Source organism: Rhinolophus hipposideros (genome assembly GCF_964194185.1).
Source record: "Rhinolophus hipposideros genome assembly, chromosome: 22".
In the NCBI taxonomy this organism is placed as follows: Eukaryota; Metazoa; Chordata; class Mammalia; order Chiroptera; family Rhinolophidae; genus Rhinolophus; species Rhinolophus hipposideros.
Genome location: NC_138068.1, coordinates 36,956,837 through 36,980,356, shown reverse-complemented (window position 1 = coordinate 36,980,356; position 23,520 = coordinate 36,956,837). Strand labels below are relative to the sequence as shown.

Here is a 23,520-nt window from a genome sequence, read left to right as displayed (position 1 = left end):
AGGGTACGTAAATGTTCTTACAGCAGGAGATGTGACATCCAAACTCAGGACATTTGACCCATAGACTGAGGTCATTTGATTGACATATGGTAGTTATATAACTAGTTTTTTTCTGCACATATTCTTAGAATGCATACAGAAAATCCCCTGGGGGGCGGGGGGCAAGCCATAATGTTCATTTTATTTTAATTGAATTATAATGAGGCTGGAGTTCAAACAATGGGCAGGCTCCAGCAGATTGTGCTGGCATTAAAACTAGACCACTCCGGTTAGGGTCTTATCTCCTCTTTCTCTAGGGGATGAGCCTGGGTGGTCCCTGGGGAGGGGATGCAGGCCTGGGCAGTCCCCTTTCAGGCTCACTTTTATTAACTCTTTTCCTGCCTCATCACAGATGATGGTATTTTTTTTTTTAGAAATCTAATTTTCTATCCTTATTCCTTCCACTCCATTTTCTTCTTTCTCTATAGATATCTTTTTGAAAAATACTTAGGTTATCCCTTCTTATCTTTAAATATAAATGGTAGCATTCTGTGTATACTTTTCCCCACCTGCATTCTCCACTTAACAGTGGATCCTGGCTTCCGCTCCACAGCAGCATGTAGAGATCTTCATTTCTTTTTCAGTTAGGTAACACTCAATTGTGTAGATATATAGTCATTTATTCTAGAGAGCTATGCTTTTCAGGAGTTCTCTTGACTTCCTGTTCTGACTGGAGATAGAAAGAAGGTGGGGATCAGGGAGCAGTGCCCTGGCTGATTCTAGAAGCAGCACCTGGTTGTGACTTTTATCATGATTCACATCTCTCCATGTTTTCTGTCATTTCATTTATACTTCTTTTGGCTTACAGTTAGAAATTCTTCTAGGTTTTGACAACACATTATTTGTCAGTCTTAGTTTTTAATGGTGACTTCTATTTTGTGTGTCTTCATGTTTATGTTAGTAAGGATTTAGGGGGAGTCATATCAGGGATTGTGCTTCAGATGCCATTTAAAAACAAACTCCCATGTGTAAACAGTAAATAAAAAATGTTTTAAACAATCTTTTCTTTCCTAACCAAATGGAATTATTTGTGTTTCAGGGAAAAGGACCTGGAAGCCAAATTCATTATTCAAATGGAGAAAAGCAAAACAACAATCACAAACTTAAAGGTAAGTAGCAACCTGCCCTTGCTCCTGGTCCATGAGCCCCCATGTTTGTTTTATTATCAGAATTACTTGGATAAATAAAAATGCTTCTGCCATTGCAGCACTGCTACTTGAAATGAGCCACTCCTCAGTTCCGTTAGCCATGTCGACTTGCTCTTGGCTTGGGCTCAGTCATGAAGCAAGAGGGTTGACTCTCTGCTTCCTCTCCCATCCTTGGTTGCATTTGATCTGAAAACCAAACCAGAGCGGTACCCCTGGTGTGCGAGCTCATCACTTAGCCCAGACCTAAGCATTTGTATCCTGTATCCTGTGGTGGACCCTTAGCCCGGCAATTGGCTGCATTTTGTGAATCATTAAATAAGCTTTGGCCCTAGATTTGTTTTCATTTTTAATGAAAACAATCATATTTTATAAACTTTGTAAGAGGAGCTGGTATTATTAATCAAAACTTAGGGGTAAAAGATGAAACAACATTGACTTTTTTTTCTGAAAAAAACAAAATGAAAAATTTTCTAAGTTGGCAAGTTCTTCCTTTTGCACTTAAAATATCCTAATTGTTTCTTTGGTCAGTGAATTTGTTAAGGACCCTGAATACTTTTCACTTAGGGAGGAAATGAGGGTGTAAAATTAATAATAAAGAAATCGTGTGCTTTATAGACTCAACCTCTTTCTCCTGACATTTGTGGTAAACTTAGAGATTTGCATTTCTGAGGCCTGCTGCTTCATGACCAACTGCAGATCATTCTCAAGTTGGATTTCTCTTAATTTGTGGCTCAAGGGACTGGACACTTTGAAATCTAGTTTCAAAGTAGTGCAACTTGATCTTCAGTGGTAGAAGCTGGGGAATGCTCCTATCCTGCAGTTGGGCTGTGCCCTGGATAATTTGATAGTCCTCCTTTGAGGCTCTGGTGTCCCTTTGCCTGAGGCATTCTCCAGTGGAATGTCTTTCTTTCTCCACTGACCACAATCCTTGTATCTTCTCTCTGGCCCACACTTAGCTTTCCCTCCTTTGACCTCCAATATCTTCTCACATTTCTACCAGTCACCACTTGTCCCTTCCCTGCTGTTAGTTGCCTTTGCTTTGCTTCATATCTTTGTATGTTCACAGTGCTGTAGTAAAAGTTTAACCATTAAAAAATTGCATTTACTGGGGCCGGCCCGGTGGCGCAGGCGGTTAGAGCTCCATGCTCCTAACTCCGAAGGCTGCCGGTTCGATTCCCACACGGGCCAGTGGGCTCTCAGCAACAAAAATAAATAAATAAATAAATATACTCTTCTCTACATGTTTAAAAAAAAAAAATTGTGAAAAAAAAAATTGCATTTACTGAAACAGTGAGAGACGCTGGCCTTGGATGAGTCTCCTTTCTTTATGCATAATGCGATCTGTTTTCCTTGATTATTCTGTTGCTTTTTGAGTTTTACAAACGTTTCCTCAACGGATGTAACCATAAAAGATGCCCAGATTTTTAACATTTAAAAAATTAGAACCTTAATATTTTTTCTTTATAGTATCTGAATTATGTTGGGAAAACATGATGCTCATTGGATTTGTTCAGCGTATGTCCAGGGAGCTGTGTGAGACTTTGGTGGAATGTGAAGGTTTTTAAACATGGTTTTTGGTTCAGTTTAGGTAACAGAGCAAGGTGGACAATATATTTGCAAACATCTGCAATAATGTGCTATGTCTTGGGAGAGTCTAGTCTCTCAGAGGTGGGAGGAATTACTTCTGGATGGAGTGCCCAAGGAAAGCTTCATCTAAGAGGAAGCATCTGACCTATAGTTTTCAGTGGGGCCACAAAATCACACAAGTCTAGGGGGCTCCAGTCACATCATAATCTATTTGAATAGCACCCCTGGCATTGTGCAGACTCCAGCTCTGGTGGTTTCGGGTGGAGAGAACAGTAAAAAGCATTGAAGATGGGCAAAAATAAAATCTGGCTAAAGTGTTGGGTTCATATAAGGTAATCATGATAAAAAGTCCGAGAAAGTAGTATTGGGTTGTATCATAGAGTGGCCATGGATTACTGGGAGGACTTTAGGTTTATTTATTTATTTATTTTGCTGGGGGTGGGGGGTTCAGGAAGAATTAATTGCTTCTTAGGATATAAATATGCAATTATTTATAATTGCATATATCAATATCATTGATCATTGCATATTTTTATGAAGATAATCATTATCTTTTTATTTTATGAAGATAATCATAAAAAATCATATTTTTATGAAGATAATATTTTTAATTGGATCCTTTGTTAACTGAGAGTACTCTTACTTTATTATTATTTTCTTTTTATCATAATCATCTCTATCTAGATACCAGAAGGAGGGACGGGGGACTCAGGAAGAGAACGGACCAAGACCTTCACTTACGACTTTTCTTTTTATTCTGCTGATACAAAAAGTCCAGATTATGTTTCACAAGAAACAGTAAGATATTTTCAAAATCTTTACTTTGGTTTATTTTCATATTGAGAAAAACATGCCTACCCTAAAACTCTTAAAACAGCTTACTATTACTATTTTTCTTTCTGACGATAATTTATATAAAATTAGTCTTTGCTAAATTAGCACCAGTTATCTTAAGCCTGAGAAGAATCAAATCCCCCCAAAATTGATTGTTTTTAACTCCTAAGCATGATGACCATTAACTTTTATTTCAAAACCTTTTTTATTTCTTAACTTTTATTTCAAAACTACTGTTTTGCAGGAGATCTGCAAATAAAACATTTTTGGGGGGCTGTTTGCTGCTAATCTTGGCAAATAAACCACTTAGTCTCGATTCCTGATGTGATGCAGAGTTCTGGGAGGTAGATTTTAATCCCAAGTCACATCTCCCTTGCTGGATGGATCATTATGATTCTAGAAAGAAAGATTCTAGTAAGATAGGACTGTTTATCCAGAATCTTTCTAAAAATTAGAGTGAAGATGGAATTTGTCCAAGAAACCTATGCTGTAGGCTTTTGTGGTCTAAAATGTAGACATGACACAGGCAGATAAAAACAGACTCAAAGATCCCCCCAGGAGACCATTGCATGTTGACATTTCATGTGAGCGGAAGGACAAGGGTGTTTCCCTGGGTGGGTCAAGGAGGGTGTTTGAGCAGAGTTGGGTTATGGGAAGCAACCAGTGTGTGTGTGGGAAGAACATGGGTTTCATGGCTGGGCCTCTTCCTGGCTTGTTAACTGCTTCTTTAGCTACATTACTTCAGGTCTCTATGTGTTAAAACAAGGCTAAGAATTCCTGTCCAGTCTGTGCATTGGCCACTTGAAATGGCGTTCTTGTCTGGTTTCTTGCAATTTGATGTGTCCGTGCACCAGGATCACTGACATTACCTGGGAACATGTTAGAAATTCAAAATCTCAGCACCTATCCCAGACCTGCTAAATCAGAAACTGCATGTTTTCGCATGATCCCCAGGTTATTTGCATGCACCTCAACACTTGACAAATTTAGTTGGTTTTGAAATGGATTGTGATGGAGATTGACCTTCTGAGGCAATGTTGGAGTTAAGGTAGGTTGTGAACATAGAGAAGTTGTTCAAAGGAGAGGACTGGAGGGATTGTATCCAGAAGATGTTGATTCAACATCAGGGAAAAACAGAAAGGACAAGGGCAATAATAATCAGAGCTGTAAAGAGAGATGAAGTGCCTGGTGTGAAAAAGGGGCTGGGAGGGGAAAGATGAACCAGTGTTGCTTGTGTTTGCATTGGTGTCAGAAGCTAGGCTTGGTGCCCATGTACGCTGTCTCCTTTCATCCTCACAAGGACCACAAGAAGGTCACCGTTAGCTCCATTTTTCTTTATTGAAGAGACTCAGTGAGCTCAGATAACTTGCTCAAGTCCATAGACCCAATCGACGTAATAGTTGTAGAGCTGAGGTCCTGGGACTGACGGGTAGGCCAGTGGGGATGCCACTGGAAGGTCTTAAGGCTGTGAGGAAAGGATCGGTGTGTTCTGAATGACAGATGGGGCAGCCCTGTTGAATGAATGAATAAATGAACGAGTGAGTGAGTGAAGATGACTTTGGTGTTGAGGTAACTGGATTAATCAATGTTGGTAGCTAGGAGTCTGGTAAGGAATGTTATAGATAGATATTGGAATCCAAATTTTGGCTTTAATATAGGAATGGGAATGAAGTGGCTGGTATAAGGGATTTTGTTAAGGGAAAGCCAGTTCATTATACAGTCTTTAGAATGTCTTCAACAGAGGATGAATGAAGAACCATGAAGTTTTCCCCTTCTAACTTAACTAACGAGTGGCTGGATGGCCTCCTTATTTAACCTGAATTTGAGGCCTTTTGGGAATAGATGGCTGTGTTGAGGGAAAGCCCAGGGACAGAGTAGAGGCGTGTGACAGCACACTGGCGGCACTCAGTTAATGTTTGCTGATTGGAAGAACTTGTTTATGGATGGTGGTTAACTTATGGGAACAGGTGACATTTCCTGGGTTCTGCAGGAATAAAGATCAGGGAAGCACTAACGAGTTTAGCTCTTTTGGAAGTTAAAAATAAATGCCCAGAGTTTAAAAATAGTTTTAGATTGTGAAATCTTTCAATTGTTAAGGATAATTTCCATGCTTCAGGTATAAGCAGCATTTCTCAGATGCTTTGGGTTCTTTGACTCTATAAATAACCTGAGATTGTTCCATAAATTACAAGATTAAAAAAGCCTTGAGATATGTTAGTAAACGCCTTTTCCTAGTACAACTACGTGTTAATCAAACCAGCATAGATACAGGAAAATACCTATTTTTTAAACACTCTATTAAAGAAAACCTAATTTTCTCTCATCCCTAATTTTAATAGCTGTTGTTACTAAAAGGGGCTTCAATTTCGAATATTGACTAATGTTTTCATGCTGTCATATTCAGCACAGGAAGTAAACTGATAGGTTGTATCCCTACTATAAACAGGAAAGATGCAAACTTAGCATGATGTCTTCTTCTCCTTCCCCTTCCTCTTTCTCGTTCTCTTCTTCTTTTGCTTGAATATAAAAGTGTGGGGACAAAGCCCCCAAAAAACAGTTTCCAGGCTCTCGGCCTCACATAGAAAGGTGCTGGCTCGGGTAGTAAATGGCCATTAACTGTGATCAGATGGCCATCAGCTGTGGCTAGTTGGCCGTCAGCTGTAACCCTTAAGCCATTGGCCACTAATATAACTGCTGTGGCTACGCTAGCAGACAGGAATGGGGGCTAGCAAGAAACGGGGGCTAGCAAGAGCGGACTTCAGAAAGGCAGATGCCGCCAGCGAGAATATATTGGTTTGACTCCCCTATTTATGGCTCTGTGGGTGTTCCTTTTTGGCCTCACCTGCGTTCTTATGTGGGGAGTGGGAGCTGAGACCCCGCAGGCCGCCCCTGCATGACAAAAAGTATCTTGAGAAAATATGTCATGCCTATTACTGTAGTTCAAGTCAAATTTCCCTAAATGTTAAACAAATACCAAGTAAGATGACCATTATTTCTGCCTTCCAAATGAATTTTAGATTTAGAAAAAAAAAAACAGTGAGCATTTAAAATCTATATTCATGTAAATTAAAGACCATTATTGAATATGGTCTGATTTTCTTAGCGGTTCTTGAAAACTTGAAAGGGAGACTTTGATCTCACACAACCTGTTTCTTGATTCAACCCTGGAGAAACTTGAAACCTTAAATCTCCCTGTAGACCAGCTGGAGAGGAGTTTTGTTTTAACAGTGCCCTCTTGTGGGCAGTTCCCCTCAAGGATTATTTTGGAAATCAGCTTTAAAGTCTGCGCAGCAAGGTGGTTTTGGGTAACTTGGACAGGTGAGGATCTCAGGGGGGTTTGGTGCCAGTGGGGAGAGCCGGTCATCAGTTTCCTTCCCTACCCTGTTTGATAGATAACTGCTTTGTGGGAGCTGCGGTGGGATACCCGATTTTCCTTGCCAAGAACCCCTGAGATATGGACAGTGTCCTCTGCTTCTTTGAGTCCCAGCCGACTTCGGGTGGGTTACCTGAAACTGAGACTGAGCGAGACCTCTGCATCTACATTTCCTAGCCCTGTTTTGCCGTCGTGTCAGCCAGCCGCAGCCCTGCCCTGGGCCCCCTGAGTCTGTCAGAGATGCCAGCTGAGTTAGTTTGCTGGAAAATAAAGTAGTAGTGAAATAGTGGGTATGGATTTTAACCCGAGGGAAGAATTTCATTTTGAAAACTTTTGGGTTTGGTTTAAATATGGTATTTTCCATGACTTTGTTTTAGCCCAGACAAAAGTATGAGAGAAGGTCTTTCCTTTACTCTTTGGGAAGTTTGTGGAAGGCTATTCTTCCTATAGGGTGACACTCTGTGAAATGGTAAAAACGATGCCTTTTGTTTAATGCTTTTTATTCAATCAGAGAGAATTGAACAAATAGTTTTAATTTTTCCTCATATTCCATGTACAGCGGTGAAAACAAACTCAAATGAGTGGTCTGAGTCTCCCTGAGATTCCTGGCTTCTGCTTCTTCACAGAAGTTGTTTTGGGGGAGGTCCTTCGAGGTTGGGTGGGGGCCTCCTGGGGGACACATGGCTGTGAGGAACACATGGCTGAGTCCTGGGCGACTCATGGTTGTGAGTGCTTTATAAGCACAGGCTTTTGGGTCAGAAGGTCCTGGGTGCAAATCCCAAATTTGCCACTCACTGCATGCCCAGTGACCTCACCTCTCCCCCTGGAAAATGGACCTAGCGACACTGCTCACCCTGTATCATTTTTATGAGGACTAATACATGAACGCTATGTGAGCTGCTATTCCAGTTGAGGATTGAGTAAGCCATCAGAATTTGATAATAATATTAGAAAATATCAGCTCCCGAAAGCTGAAATGGATAAAACTTACCTCACAATAAATGTGACTGGTCACTTGTGGAAGTGACTCCATTGAAATGACAGTTTGTAAATCTTTGATTAACAAGACTAAGGAAACAAATTCCAAACAAAATGGTGGGAAGATGGTGCCTGAAGAAAGCTGAAGTCCAGTTGACTGTATTTTTATCTTATCCTTGGATGACAGGCTGTGTTATTAGCAGGCATGGTTTATGTGGAGCAGAGATCAATATGGCCAGTGGTTAACAGCCCTGTCTAAGGGCTGGATGTTCTGGCCAGAAGGCCTGGAGCCCTGCTAACCTGGCGTCATTCACAGACACTCCTGAGGCATTGATGAAGCTCCCATCTTGGACTACGGTGGTTCTTCAGAGCAGTGCCTCACTTTTCCTGGCTCTGACTGAAAGCCCGATCATACTCCCTCTCTTCGATATCTCTTTAGCTGCTGATATGCCTTATTTTTAAAGCAAGGCGATGTTTTATATGCTTTTAGTGTGCCAGTCTGCCAGTCCGAGAGGGCAGGGGAAGCATGAAGGGTTGTGGGGGTTTGGAAAGCTTTGGTTGGTCTCCTTCCCAATGGGGTGTAACTAGAATGACCAGGCATCTTGATTTGCCTCATCTGTATTGTCTAGGTGAAGTATTTGTCCTTCACCCCCTTTCATTCCCTAGAGCGACCCTTTGCACCTATGTGGGACAGCAGGCATGGGCTGAGTCCCTTGTAGATGGAACCCCAGTCTCCAGACAGCTCATCTTCCAGCCCTCTCCATCCTGGGCAAATACCCAGTGGGGAAAAAGTATCTGGACTGTGTCTCAGGGGAGCACAGCCATTCCCTCTCATCCATACCCACCATCAGTCAGCTCTGTCCAAACCTCGGGAGTCTTGTTTTCATGGAAAACCGGACCCTTAAAATGATGGCATTGATGTGGCATGGTTTGGGCAATAACTTCTGGCTGCTGTGACTTTCAGGTATTGAATATTTAGTTTTTGGAAGCTCTGATAGAATGAATACCTTTGTAAGTTGATTTAATTTTGAAATGGTAAATCATATTTAAAAATCATCTGTGCTTGTAGACGTGATTGTCACTTTGCCTTGTTTACATTTTCATATTTCAGGAATTTTTTTTGTTAATGTAAGTCGGAAAAAGAATGGGGTTGCTTTTCCCTTAGAAAGTTTCCTTTGGATTAAAAACTGAGGTACACACATACATTCTGTTGTTAATAGTTCTGCTGTGATTTATTTATATGGTGTAATCCTTATGAGAAGAAAATGACATTCAAGAATATTGTCAATAATGAAGGGGCTTTTATTAAAATCCATGGTAATTGTATCTTTTGTGTTTTTTTTTTTTTGGCTTTCAGGTTTTCAAAACCCTTGGCACAGATGTCGTGAAGTCTGCATTTGAAGGTTATAATGCTTGTGTCTTTGCATATGGGCAAACTGGATCGGGAAAGTCATACACTATGATGGGAAATTCTGTACGTTGTTTATACTGTGGGAAGAAAATTTTTCATTATCTCTCTTTGGACTGATAGAATTGTCTCTTTTATCTCCTTGGTCTGTGCTAACTTGCTTTTCATGTTCTGATCATTCTTTAGCAATAAGATAAAACTCAGTAATAAGTTGGACTAAATTTCCTTTGAGAGATTTTAAATTAGAAACAGTTTTAAGTTTATAACCATGAATAATGGATGCAAGTCTCAGTTCATTTTCCATTTTTGAAGGCTTTATAATCTTATCAAAAAAGTATGCTGGGCCCACAAGTAATTTATTCTTCTTTCCTGCCAACACAACAGTTTGAATAAAATTACTGAACCCTGTTCTTTTAAAAATTATTCAAAACATTTTTCCCCAAGAAAAATGTAAAAAAAAATCTAAATCTTTGGTAGAAAGGTACCACATAAATCCAACAAATACATTAAAAGGGTTAGAATTAAAGTTTATATAAAATATATGCAGTTATAAACATAGTATGTATGTAAAGTTTAGTAGTTATGCTATATAAATTAACAAACTTATACTTGTCCCAAAATGTGGAAGAGTGAAAACTAGACATTATTGCAGGAACTTGATCTCGTCTGTGTTTTCTCCAGATCTAGAAGGTGCTTGTGTCTTTTACTTTTCTTACGTAGTCGTGAAAACTCTTCACTGACTCTTTGACCTGTGGCATGTTCTAGATGTGGAGATAGTGGAGGATTTCAGAGCTTCTTGCTGGTGAGCACAGTGGTGGTGGAGCACAAAGGTTTGGTGGTGCGTGGAAAGAGTGCAGCATAGGAGGTTCGGTCGTTCCAGATGGAAGTATTTCTGTGCATGCCTCCTGGCTTCTAAATCCAGGCTTTTCCTTGACATCAGTAAATAGATGCTGTGCAGAGAGTCCTCAGTGCTAAAAAGTACGGAAGAGTAAATAAGGAAGAATACATAGATGCATTTCCTTTTATCACTACTCTCTCTTCCTACTCTCCTACTGTGCCTTTGGAAAAAAAGCCTTCTGTAAAAAATAAAATTTACATGCTGATTCCCTAGTAGCTGTTTTATGTAAGTTAAACATTTATAAAGCACTCCTAAATTACAACTGATTACTCTGACCTTACAATTGAGTACTGTTTGGGTATTTAAAAAAATATATTAAAAAAAATAAGAACAACAAATATGATGAAAGGCCCATTTTTTCCTTGATAACAATTGGTGTTGATTTAATAGTACAAGTAAAAAAGAATCTCTTAAAGCTGTGTTGATTTTTTTTTTTTCCCCCGGTTGAGTGAAGGTAGGGATGTACTTCAGAAGAAAACACTGAAGCTCTGAAGTTTTGGTTTCTTAACAAGAACATTTTGCCTCATCTTTAGTATCATTCTGAGGTTCATCAGCTTGTTCATGCTGACTGAAACATGAAAATTATTGATTATGCCCATATTCTATAAGTAATATAATGTATTAAAATCTTCCTGTCTAGGAAGACCAGGGTAGACATTAGTGCATCAAAGGAGTGATATCCTACATGCTTTAATGTGGTCCTATCACCTAAGTTTTAAGACAATGATTAGCTATTTTGAGGACTTACTAAGGTTTCATTAGTGTTCCTTTTGTGCTTAGTGTATATTTCACCTTCTTTGGTCGTTTGACCAGATCAGATTTGTAACATTTATTCTATACCTATAGACTGTCTTGTTTGAAAGAGAGTGAGTTTTCTAATGTGTGCAAACTATTATTTAACTGATTAACAGCTGATGACTGTATATTACCATAATATAATAAACATATTTATTTCTCAGCATGTAGAACTTAGAAAACTCAATTCTCTCATTTCAGAGAGTAGGACGCAATTCTGGAAGGGGTAGTGGTGTGTCTGGGGCTCTGGGTGGTTGACCTGGGGTTGGCATGTGGACCCCAGGAGTCTTAAGTCCACTCCAGCAAATTATAAACTGAATCACCAGAAGCTTTTATTTCAAGTGATACCTGTTGCCATTCCTTCTTCCCGTCTCAGGGCGACTCTGGCTTAATACCTCGGATCTGTGAAGGGCTTTTCAGTCGGATCAATGAAACCACCAGATGGGATGAAGCATCTTTTCGAACTGAAGTCAGGTAGGGCACGTGGCCTGAGTGAGTATGAGCGTGGCTGGAATGGATACAAGGAATCTATTGGATTAAATTATCCATTAAATTAAATTTTGTATGTAGGCACAAGGAATGGATAAAGCCTTTGGGTTCCGAAAGGGAGAGTTTACCTTTTCCCCTCCTGTACTATGGTAATTGGAAATAAAGCTTACAACGCTTTTATTTTCAATGACTTTCTTGGGTACACTTTGGAATCGGATTTGGGAGGCTGGTGGGAAATAACCCAGTTTGGTCAGAAACACTAATGTTGGACACTTTTCTTTAATGGAGTGAGCTTTTTGACTTTTAAACGTATACCCAGTTCACTTACCTTATTCTTTTAGCTAAATAAGGTTTGTGTTATTTATGTTGGTAGGATCACTATAAATCTAATCTTTAAATAAGTCTGCATGGTTGAGGTGTTTTTTTCCTTCTTGAAATTAAACCTTTCTGGGAACCACTCGTCAGTGGTTTTGAGGGCAGACATAGCAATCAAGGTTTGTCATGGCTGCTTGACCTCTCAGTGGCTGTGTGACCTTGGACAGGTTCTTTCAATCACCCTAAATCTTCACTGTCTAACCTGTAAAGTGGGGATAATAGTAGTACCTACCTCTGGGTTACTGTAGGGATTAAATGGAGTAATCCACATAGAGTGCTTAGCATAGTACCTGATGTATAGTTGCCCTCCATAAATGCATGTTGCTGCTAGTATTGTTGTTATTAATATCTGAAATCATTTTTTTGAATTCAGTTCTATTTAAAATTTTTAGCTACTTAGAGATTTATAATGAACGTGTGAGAGATCTACTTAGGCGGAAGTCATCTAAAACCTTCAATTTAAGAGTCCGTGAGCATCCAAAAGAAGGACCTTATGTTGAAGGTAAGAGTGAATATTTCATAGCCCTATTCTTCTTGGGAATTTGTGCAAAAATAATAGTTTCAATGAAAAACGTGGGATAATGGTGAGCTTTAAAACTTTTAATTTATTTTGCCAGTTTATTATAGTAAAAAAATGACATGTGCCATCACTTACATAAGGTTCGTTTAATGAATTCATACTTCACTGGGCATTCAATTGTTTTGTGGGGTTTGCTCATGGATTTCCTCTGGCTTTAAGAACTCTTTGGCAGTTCGTTTTCCCATATTATAATGCAAGATAAGCAACTCTACAATTTGTCTCTTTTAAATGGCATTGCATTTTAGCGGAAAATTTTTACTAACCCTAATGGTAACATACGACCATAAGGAGATTCTAAGAATCTTACCTTTTGAGAAGAGCGTTTACAGAATTTCCTGTGCTATGGTTCTCAGCATTTGTATTGTGAGAGTTGTGTCACAGTCAGTTGTGAGGAATGTCACAAGTAATGATGGGTAAGGTTAAGGGCTGGGCCTTGCAAATTATTTTAAAAATAGGCTGGATTTAAGCATTTTCTTATAATGAAGCTACTCTCACTTATTTTGCATAAATTATTTGGAGTAATGGCTGGCCTGTAGGAATCACACACAGGACCCTTCTTTCCTGTGTCTGTGGTCCTTCATGTGTCTCACTGGAGGCAATGCTGAGAACTGGTCATGGGTTTAAAGATGTTCCTGTTTCCTTTATCCTTTTTTACCTGCAGATATCAGGTACACCAATAGGACTTCATTTGCATTTTATTAAATTTTCTATTGAACTTTTGCATTTTATGCCCAAAGTAAGGTGTGTGGCAATGTATTTGTTTTGTGGAGTGTGGAATAGCTCTTATTGTTAATAGTTTTTATACTAACTGTACCCTCATGTTTTCTCTTTAATTGTTTTATCAGATGTTAAAACATATTAAAAAGTGGCTTTATGAAGAGACAGAATAATCAAATAGGGTAAAATGTCCAGAATCTGATGTAGGTAAATACAGGGATTTAGTTTCTAATAATTCTGCTGTTCAAAGATTGGGGGAATATGGGTTATTAAGTTATTTTTTTCCATAAATTTGGAGAAGAGAAGGATTTAAAATTTTTTGACTTACAACTCAGAAACCATGAAATAAAAGTGTTAAATTTGAAGTTAAAAAAAAACCAAAACTTTATATTTGGCAGAAATACCATAAGCAAAGTTAAGAGACAACTTATAAATGGGGAAAATATTTTCATTTCAAGTTTCAGACAAAGGACTAATTTCCCTAATGTACAAAGAGTTCCTATAAATCAATAAGGACAGATTCAACAACCAAGTAGAAAAATGAACAAAGGATGTGAATAAACTGTTTGCAGAAATAGAAATACAGATGACTTTTAAATAAAGGAAAGAATGCTCAGTCTCACTCATAGTCAGAGAAAAGCAAAATAAAATTTCTTCAAGATAGCATGTATTACCTGTGTCTGGCAGATATAAGTAAGCCTGATATGACAGTGTTGGGAGACAGGCAGTCTTATATGTTACTACTGCTGGGTGTAAATTGCCTTTTATGGAGAACAATTTTGCAGTATCTATCAAAATTTCAAATGTACTTTGATCAGGCAATTCCACCTCTTAAGAATTTATTCTGCAGAAATATTCACACATTTCAAAGACCTACGTGTACAAGATTATTTGTAACAGCATTACTTGTAATTGGAAACAAAATGTAAACAACCTCTATAATCTCAATAGGAGACTGGTTAAATTGGTTATGGCACAATTCAATGCTTTGTAGCCATAAAAATGAATGAGGACCCACCTTAACTGATGCAGAATATTCTTCAATGTATTACTACATAGAAAAAAAGCAAGATACAGAACTATGGTTTGTGTAAGAGAGGAAAAAAGATGTCTTTATTATATACAAAATTGTCTGTCTATGTATGGTTTATTTCTAGAAGGGTATAGAGGAACTGATTACATTGGGTTGCCTGACAGAAAGGGAACTTGGGGATGGGTATAGGACAGGGGTAGGGGGATACCCTTTACACAGTATACCTTTTGTAGTATTTGCCTTTGGAACCATATGAATGTTCCCAAGAAAATAAATAAAACGTTTTTAAAGAGGATTTTTAAAAATGCTTTTTGGTTTTGCATGAAGTTAGTGTTTACATTTCCCTTCTGTGTGCTATGACTAATGCTATTGAGGTTGATGATAATGGCTAACATTTATCCCTGTGTGTCAGACATGCATTATCAAGATGAGGTGACTGAGGCATTGTGGTGGGCTATGTGACTTGGCCATAACCATGTAAGTCCACTAGTAAGCAGCAGAGTTGGGATTAGATCCCAGGCAGCCCAGCTCCCGAATGTATTATAAACTACCCCACTGTAGGAATAAGTAAGATCTTCAAACAACAGATTTGTTCAGTTGTGTATTTATTTCAGAGAGGTGAATTTCTGTTCCATTTACTATGTGTGAAGATTTCTTCACTCCGTCTTTTTCCTGCCTCAGATTTATCCAAACATTTAGTACAGAATTATGGTGATGTAGAAGAACTTATGGATGCAGGAAATATCAATCGCACCACTGCAGCGACTGGGATGAATGACGTCAGTAGCAGGTCTCATGCCATCTTCACCATCAAGTTCACTCAGGTAAGGGCAGCTGTGGGGACTGCGTGGCTCTGTCTCTGAGGTCTTTACTTGCTGATTAACACCAGCGGAGGACCCATCATTGTTGAACCAGGAGCAGCAGCAGGCCAAGGTGACTGACTGTCATTTTCTTGTTAATTAGAGTTGAACATGTGCTGTGTGCTGAGTTTCTCTGTGGTTACAAGCACAGTAATTTGAAATGTCCTGATGTGTACTCTTAAGAAATATTTAGCAGGCTTCCACCTTGTTCAAAACATAAAAAAAATTTGCTTTGTGCTTAATTAAGCAAAAATTTTCATTGTTGCAAGCTCTGTGGGAGATAATGGATTTCGAGTCAGACCAGCTGGAAGCCAAGGTGAGGAACTCACTGCTGTACATTATCGCTCCATGGAGCTCAACCCACAACGTTGATTGTGATTATTGGAATCATATTAAAGGAAAACGAACATTTTAAAGTAGTAATATAAGAATTTATTCTGTCCAAAGGTTGGAGGGCATTTGGATGTGTCTGGAAATTATTGAGTTTAAATATTTTAATACCCCCAAAAAAAAGAAAAAAAGAAAAAAAATATTTTAATACCTAGGCTACTAGAACACAGGAAAGGAAAAATTTAGGGTCCTCCCAGAACTTAAGAGTGTGTTAGGAGTTTGGGGGGTGTCCTGGCATATATTAACCATTGAACACTTCAGATACAAAAATATAACATTTTTATTAACGAGGGCGATCAGAGAGCAAAGAAAATAAAAAAAAGTTCTCTAAGGTCAGTTGAACAACTCTCCCAATAAATTCTGTACATCTTTACCTTTTGTTAGTCCTTTGCTTTTGCTTTACTCTACTGGTTTTTCTCCTGCTTTCTGATTAGTGCAGGGTATGAATATGGTCCTCCCCAGTTCATAATAGGCTTACATTTCTATCGAAATACGGTAATTTCTTTTTGGCATTTTGGTTCAGACTGTAAATGTAGGTTAAAAGTCTTTGGGAAAGTAAGATTTTGGTAGAATTCAGAATCAAGGGATATAGTATTTGAGATTCTTCAGTCTTATAATTTGTGAACAAATGTTTTAACATTGGATAACAGTCAAATGATCTTTTACATAATTGTCTATATTTATCAGACTTTGGAGAGCTATTGTGCTTGGAATGGTGAAGTTTCTAGATGAGAACAAAACTATTTATTTATTTATTTATTTATATTTTCCTTTGCTGATTGCCTCTCGGTACCTAGGTTCCTATTCCGTCCCAGTCAGACTCTGTCAGCCTTTGTTGAGAAAGATGGAGAGATTTGAGTAATGGAATAGTTCTTCAGAAAATTTACGAATCACATATGGTGTAGTTCTATTATATTCAATTTAATTTTGGATGTTTTTATAATCACTAAGAATGCCAATGAAACAACACAGTTAAAAAACCAAAAAACAAAAATCCTACTCTAAGAGATCACAGTGAGGAGTGGAAAATAATTAGAATTTGTATCATAAACAACATCAGGACTGTTTATACTTCTTCAGTTTTGCTTTTATGTTTTACTACAGGCAAAATTTGATTCTGAAATGCCATGTGAAACTGTGAGTAAGATCCACTTAGTTGATCTTGCTGGAAGTGAGCGAGCCGATGCCACTGGTGCCACTGGGGTTAGGCTGAAGGAAGGGGGCAATATTAACAAATCCCTCGTGACCCTGGGAAATGTCATTTCTGCCTTAGGTAGGTTTATACTTGTCTCCTGCCTCCTCTTATTCTTTGTGGTACACTCAGCAATTATGTTTAATGTTTTTGTTACAAACTGAGTTTATATCCTCAAGGTTTTCTGAAGCCAAATTAGAGTGGGGGGAAACAACTTTAATAATCGTTTTTTTCGGTCTTGTTTTTCTTCTTTTCTCTACAGCTGATTTATCTCAGGATGCAGCAAATCCTCATGTAAAGAAGAAGCAAGTTTTTGTGCCTTACAGAGATTCTGTTTTGACTTGGTTGTTAAAAGATAGCCTTGGAGGAAACTCTAAAACTATCATGATTGCCAGTAAGAATTTTAAGTTTTTTTCCTCACCATATAGTGTTTCATGTGAATTGACTGTAAATATTTAATTTTAAAGAGTCTCATTGGGAAATAACGCTATTTCATGTTAAAAAAAATAATAGTTTTTCTGTCTTGAAGAAAACCACTTGCTGTGATCTGGTCTGCAGTATCATATTATTAACTTTTTCCATCTTCCTAGTTGCATCAATTTGCCATGTTCTTGGTTATGCCAGCTGTGATACATGCAGAATGACTCTCAGCATTTCTCTGCTTAAAGTATACGATAGAAACTTTTAACTGACAGGAGAAAATCATCATAAGGACATAAAGGAAAGATTACCCAACTTTGTTTTATATTTTAAAGCAGTAAATGCAGAATTTAAAATTAAGAACTGGGAGGGCACGGAAGAGCCCCAATAAATATAAAAAATAATGATAACAGTAATATATTTCTATATTTTCACTAATTAACTGAAAGAAGCAGAAGAGAGAAAAAAATGTACAAAGGGAACATACCTGTTAAGGAGAACCCAAAAACTCTTTTCCTACTAACCTCACTTTTCTTCCCCCTTTCTCTCTTCTCTTGCCCTGTCTCCATGTCTCCCCTATTCTCCATGCCATGTATTACTCAGGCAAGGGATCTGCCGTGGGGTTTGCACCCCAGATGCAGTTGTATAGTCACCTAAGCCCTAAAGTTTGTGGTGGTGATGGTGGGGGGGTGTGATTAACCAAAGCTTTAAGGGGTAAAGAATTAACTGATCTATTGACTCTTCAAAAATTTTCATGCTCTGGGATTTTATAGATGAATTTTGACTTAATATTGAGAAATACAAATAAAGTAGTCCCCCCAGTCTGCAGTTTTACTTTCTGTGTATTTAGTTACCTGTGGTCAATTTTGGTCCAAAAATATTAATAAATGGAAAATTTCAGGAATAAATAATTCGTAAGTTTTAAACTGTGCACTGTTCCAAGTAACATGATGAAATCTTGTGCCATCCTGCTCAGTCCCACCCAGAGTGTGAATCATCCTTTTGTCCAGCACATCCATGCTCTGTACGCTCCCCATCCATTAGTCGCTTAGTAGCCATCTTGGTTATCAGATCCACTGTCCTGGTATTTGCAGTGCTTGTGTTCAGGTAAGCCTTATTTTACATAATGGCCTCAAAATGCAAAAGTAGTGATACTGGCAATTCAGACATGCCGAGGAAAGCTGTAAAGTGCTTCTTTCAAATGAAAAGTTGAAAGTTCTCGACTTTAAAAAGAAAGAAAAGAAATGTATGCTGAAGTTGCTAAGATCTAGAGTAGGAGCAAATCTTCTATTTAATAGAAGTTCTGAAGAAGGAAAAAGAAATTCGTGCTAGTTTTGCTGTCACACCTGGAACTTTAAGAGTTACGGTCACAGTGTTGTAAGTACTTAGTTAAGATGGAAAAGGCGTTACAGTTGTGGGTAGAAGCCATGAACAGAAAACATTTCAATTGACGGCAACATGTTGCACCAAAAAACATTGAGCCTACATATACAGACTTCAGCAAAATGTCCATTGAAACAAGTGATACCAAACCATTTACTGCAAATTAGGAAGGGGTGCACAGATTCAGGAATAAGTTTGGACTGAAAAATGGAAAAATTCCTGGAGAGGCTGCATCTGCTGATGAAGAAGCTGCTGCCACGTTTCCAGCTGAGTTGAAGAAGTTGATCAGGGTTTGATACTATCTGTGCTTTCAAGCATCCACAGGGGGTCTTGGGATATACCCCCATGGGGAAGGCAGGGATTACTGTAGTCTTGAAATCCATTTTTTCCAGTATTTTTAACAGAGAAAACTCCCTAAATTACAGTGGAGTATCTCATATCTCATTTTAGAGTTGGTTAGATGGCTGATTCTATACTTAAGAAGAGCAAAATGATATTTAATTTAGTATAGTGAACACCTTTACTATAAATCCTAGATAATTTTTAATATTCATTACTGTGGCAATGAATATTTAGTCTATCCAATGACCTGGGGTTAATCTGACTTTTAAATTACAAACTAACTTTGTGTTAAATGAAACATAGAGTGCTAGATAAATTATTTTTTGAATTCATTCTTCACAGCCATTTCACCTGCTGATGTCAATTATGGAGAAACCCTAAGTACTCTTCGCTATGCAAATAGAGCCAAAAATATCATCAACAAGCCCACTATTAATGAGGACGCCAACGTCAAACTGATCCGTGAGCTGCGAGCTGAAATAGTCAGACTGAAAACGCTTCTTGCTCAAGGGAATCAGGTTGGGTTTTTCTGAGATTTATGGATAAGTTTCTTTGAGTAATGGCATCTATTTCTAGATCTTAAAGAGACAATTATCTCACTCATTGTATTGATTTGAGTAAACAAGTTTTAAGTAAAGCTTGAATGAGTTAGCTGGTTTCTCCTTTACATCACCTTCTCAGTGGCCTTTATATTCATTATGTGGTCTGTGTGTAAGCAAGATTTTATCCACTAAACTCAAAATGATTAACCATCTAATAGTTATCAATTATGGATGGAAATTTAACATGCGATAGGATTAACAGCATAATCTCCATTCGTAGAAGGAATTTGAAGTGCTTGGAGTAATGCTTAAAATTCTACCCATGCATTTTATAACTTGAAAATGCGTTTTAACAGAAAGAAAGGCTAGTTTGAACACCTTTCTGAGTCTTCTGCCCATTACAGAGGTGGTTATCATGATACAGTGAAATGCATGTGGCCTGGTTGAGACGATGTCCCTGGGGCCTGGCGGATTGTTGAAACAGCCTCACTTCAGGATCTTTTGGATTATAGTGAAGGAGCCTTGTCCTTTTCTGTTTTCCGCAGTAGACTTCCTTATCATCTGCATAGTGTACACACAGAGTTACATTCTTGATGATTAGTGTGAGTTAGGTTCTTACAGGTTTAGACTGTTGTGATGAAAGTCCACTCTTGAAAGAAAATCAAGGACAGCTTTTAAAAATGTTCAAGTTGGATTGGAGTTAGAAATAAAGATACATTTCTTCCTGTTTTCTTAACCTATGAATAGATGTATCATTAAATGATACATCATTAAATGATACAATTAAATGATATATTAAATGATACATCTAAAATGTATCATTAAAAAAGTACTTTTCTTTAAATGTAAAGTACTTGCTCTGGAGCAGCTTTCCATCTAGGAGCATGTGGCCCTTGAAGCCCTTGACATCTCGTAAGTGGTTTGACCTATGATAACATTGATAGATTAAAAACCTTGCTGAATTTCCTGTGTCCTGAAATATACCTGACAGCTCTTTCCCATAGGTGGTGAACAACAGTTGCATGGGAATTGCTCATTGCACTTAAAAATATGTCCACATCCATTTTCCTTTTTGACGTGGAGCTTTCCCGTGTGTGAAGAGAAGTTGTCAGAACAAGTAGTCCAACTGTATGTGATGTTGTCAGGCTCATGTGACTTGCGGCATGAACCACAATAGTCATTTTTATTTATACACCGTGTTATTGGAATCTTTTTCTTAAATAGTGTTTTTAAAACATTATTTATCTGAAGTAAACTTTTAAGGATGATTGTACGGGATCACCCAAGCTATGTATGAAGGAAAGTATTTAGAAAATTCTGGTGCAACTTCTTGTACTTAATGTTTTACTAAGTTATGAGAATGAAGGAAAAGAAAAATCAGCCACTTTAAATCAAACTGAGGAAATCCTTGAAAGGAGCCTTATTACATGGACAGGAAAACTCTAAATTACTGAAACTTTTCAAATTCTGTCTGAGGAATGTTTTCGGAGGTACTGTGCATGCCAGTCGCTTTATACTTTGTGGTCTTTTATCTTGTGTCTTTTGTGACCAAGGACTACTGCTGTAATTAAAGGAGTATTTTTGTTGCTGTAGTTTTGGGAGCGAGGATAGAAAAGATAGATAAGTCTATTTTAGAACACGCTGAAGATAAAATTCATTGATAAACTTAATACATTACAATAAAACAGGAGCCCTATTTAAAATAACTTATCACAATATGAAGCTATAAATTGTTGTGAAACAATACAGGCTCATCCTAGATTAATGAAATTTGTGAGGCTCAATAAAATAAGCAGGTGTTCTGAAGTGCCCATTAACGATCTCTGTTTAAATTTTTCTGATGGCATTGTTATATTCCCACATTATTTTATTCCAAATGCTGTCATGGTTCATTGAGAATGTTATTCAAATCAAAGTTCCATTTCTAGGATTATTTTAGTACAGATAAGTGAAAATAAACTCCTACTTTTAATAATTTTATGTGTTTGCCAATGCAAAATGTCATGTACATCAGTGTTTCAAAAGCACAACTTAAATAAAGCAAAAATTTTGACATGCATTGGATTTGCTTCTACTAAATATATATATGTATATATATGTGTGTGTGGTAGTTTACATATATATATATATATATATATATATATATATATATATACTCTTATTGAAGTATTATATATACACAAAAAATTACATAGTGTAAGTATACAGATCAATGAATTTTCACAAGCTGAATTCACCCATCAAACCTGCACCCACATCAAAAAACAGAACATGAACTATACTCTAGAAGTCCCCTTTAAAGTTCCTTTCCAGGTACCACCAAGGGTAACCAGTATCCTGACTTCTAAAGGCATCAATTAGTTTTCAGTTTTGCCTATTTTTGTTCTTTATACAAATAGAATCATGCAGTATATACTCTTTTTATCTCACTTTCTCCATTCAACATTGTATTTGTGAGATTCGTCCATGTTAGTTCATGTAGTTGCAGATCCATTTATTTTCATTTCTATATTGTATTCCATCACACAAATGTATCCCAACTCATTTATTCTATTTTTGATGAGCATTTGGGGCATTTCCTTCTGGTGCTATTAATGCTACTATGGACTTTCCTGTACATGTCTTTTACTGAACATACAGATGTATTTCTGTTAGGTTTATACCTAAGAGTGGAATTGATGGATCAGAAGTGTACATATACACGTGTTCAGTTTTAGTAGATACTGCCAAACATCTTTTAAAAATGGTTAGACCAATTTGTACTCCACTGTCAGTATATGCAAGTGCCAGCTGTAGTTGCTGCAGGTCCTTGCTAACACTTGGTATTGTCCAGTTTTCTTTGTAACCATTCTGATGGCTGCATAGTGGTGTTACAGAAAGATTTTAGGTTGTACTTCTCAGTTGATTAATGAAGTCGAGCACTTGGATATCTTGTCTTTTCAAGTGTTCTCTTTTATTATATTTAAAACATCTTTTCAGACTTCTGCTTTGAATTTGGCAGAGAGAAAATATTTCAACTCTTCTCTCTTGAATGTATCTGGAGCTAACAAGAAAATTAAACAATATAGATATTAAATACGCAACAAAAGTCAGGAAGCAAAGAAGACAATGAGAGAAGATGGAAGTAGGATAAATTCTTCATTTTTGTAACTGGAGTACAGATAAACTTTAAATAATAGATAGATAATAGAAATATAGTTTTTTGTAAACTTTTAAGATAGACACCTCTCAGAGAGGGTCACACAGGAAAGCTCAGTTATATGGTGTTTGTAAGGCTGGGCAAAGCTCTGCCAGCTAATTCAAGGGGAAAGAAAGCATTGCAAAAACAGCATTATTTGAGCCTAAAGAAAAGCACTTTATCATGACAAAGAGTACAATTTATAATTAAAATCAAACATGACATCAGCTTTCATAAAGGAAAAAAAAGAACAACAAATCTGTAGAAAATAGTAGGAGCAGAGCCATACACACATTTGCCATAGGGAACTTGAACTCCTCTTTCATTTCAAATAAGTGAGGACATAGCATATTTACATGACAAAATGAAAATTTTCTTGGATCAATACAGACCAGGAAAAAGATTGCCAACTCATGCAACAAATGACTACTTTCTTTATTAGTACTTCCTTTATTATGAGAAGAGCTATTCAAAAAATAAGAAAAAGATTGCGACCTGACAGAAAAGTGAACAAATAATGTGAATACAATTCATAGGAGAGTTTCGAATGGCTTCTAAACATATGGAAGTGTGCTCAATGTCATTTGAAATATGGTAAATTCAAATATTAAGAATAGTGAAATGTGTATGTACATGTGTAGGGATACATACATAGTTATCAAGCTGGGTGTTTTCCTTTGAGGAAATTGTACCTCAAAGTTCTTAAAAAAATAACGAGATGTCCTTTACACCTAACAGATGGGTGGAAATCAAAATGCTTGATTGCACGGTATATTGGCAAGGATGGAAGCAAGAGGTGCTCATGTGTGTTGTCAGTGGAGTTGATATTGCTGCAGTTCTGATGTAGCGTTACTCTTGGTTTAACATGTGAGCTTAGTCTGAGTATTATTTAATCCTGAACATTTTTCTTCTAAACAGGCACCTTATAATGAGTAATTTAATTGGAAGTGGTTTAGTTT

The 23,520-nt window shown here is 37.5% G+C and overlaps 1 protein-coding gene across 13 annotated transcripts in view; it reads left to right on the top strand.

Annotated features, from left to right (window-relative positions):
- The window catches only part of KIF16B (kinesin family member 16B), a 292,760-nt gene that overhangs the window by 40,304 nt on the left and 228,936 nt on the right, over window positions 1-23,520 (top strand). For 10 of the 13 annotated variants that reach the window (XM_081033488.1, XM_081033487.1, XM_081033500.1 and 7 more), the window contains exons 2-10: window positions 1,079-1,148; window positions 3,459-3,572; window positions 9,317-9,433; window positions 11,437-11,534; window positions 12,317-12,426; window positions 14,936-15,078; window positions 16,609-16,777; window positions 16,959-17,090; window positions 19,184-19,359. In XM_081033488.1, the coding sequence (XP_080889614.1) occupies window positions 1,079-1,148; window positions 3,459-3,572; window positions 9,317-9,433; window positions 11,437-11,534; window positions 12,317-12,426; window positions 14,936-15,078; window positions 16,609-16,777; window positions 16,959-17,090; window positions 19,184-19,359 (1,129 nt within the window). Of the gene's footprint in view, window positions 1-1,078; window positions 1,149-3,458; window positions 3,573-9,316; window positions 9,434-11,436; window positions 11,535-12,316; window positions 12,427-14,935; window positions 15,079-16,608; window positions 16,778-16,958; window positions 17,091-19,183; window positions 19,360-23,520 lie in introns of those variants that run through there. The other 3 variants (XM_081033497.1, XM_081033496.1, XM_081033491.1) reach the window with 2 other exon arrangements.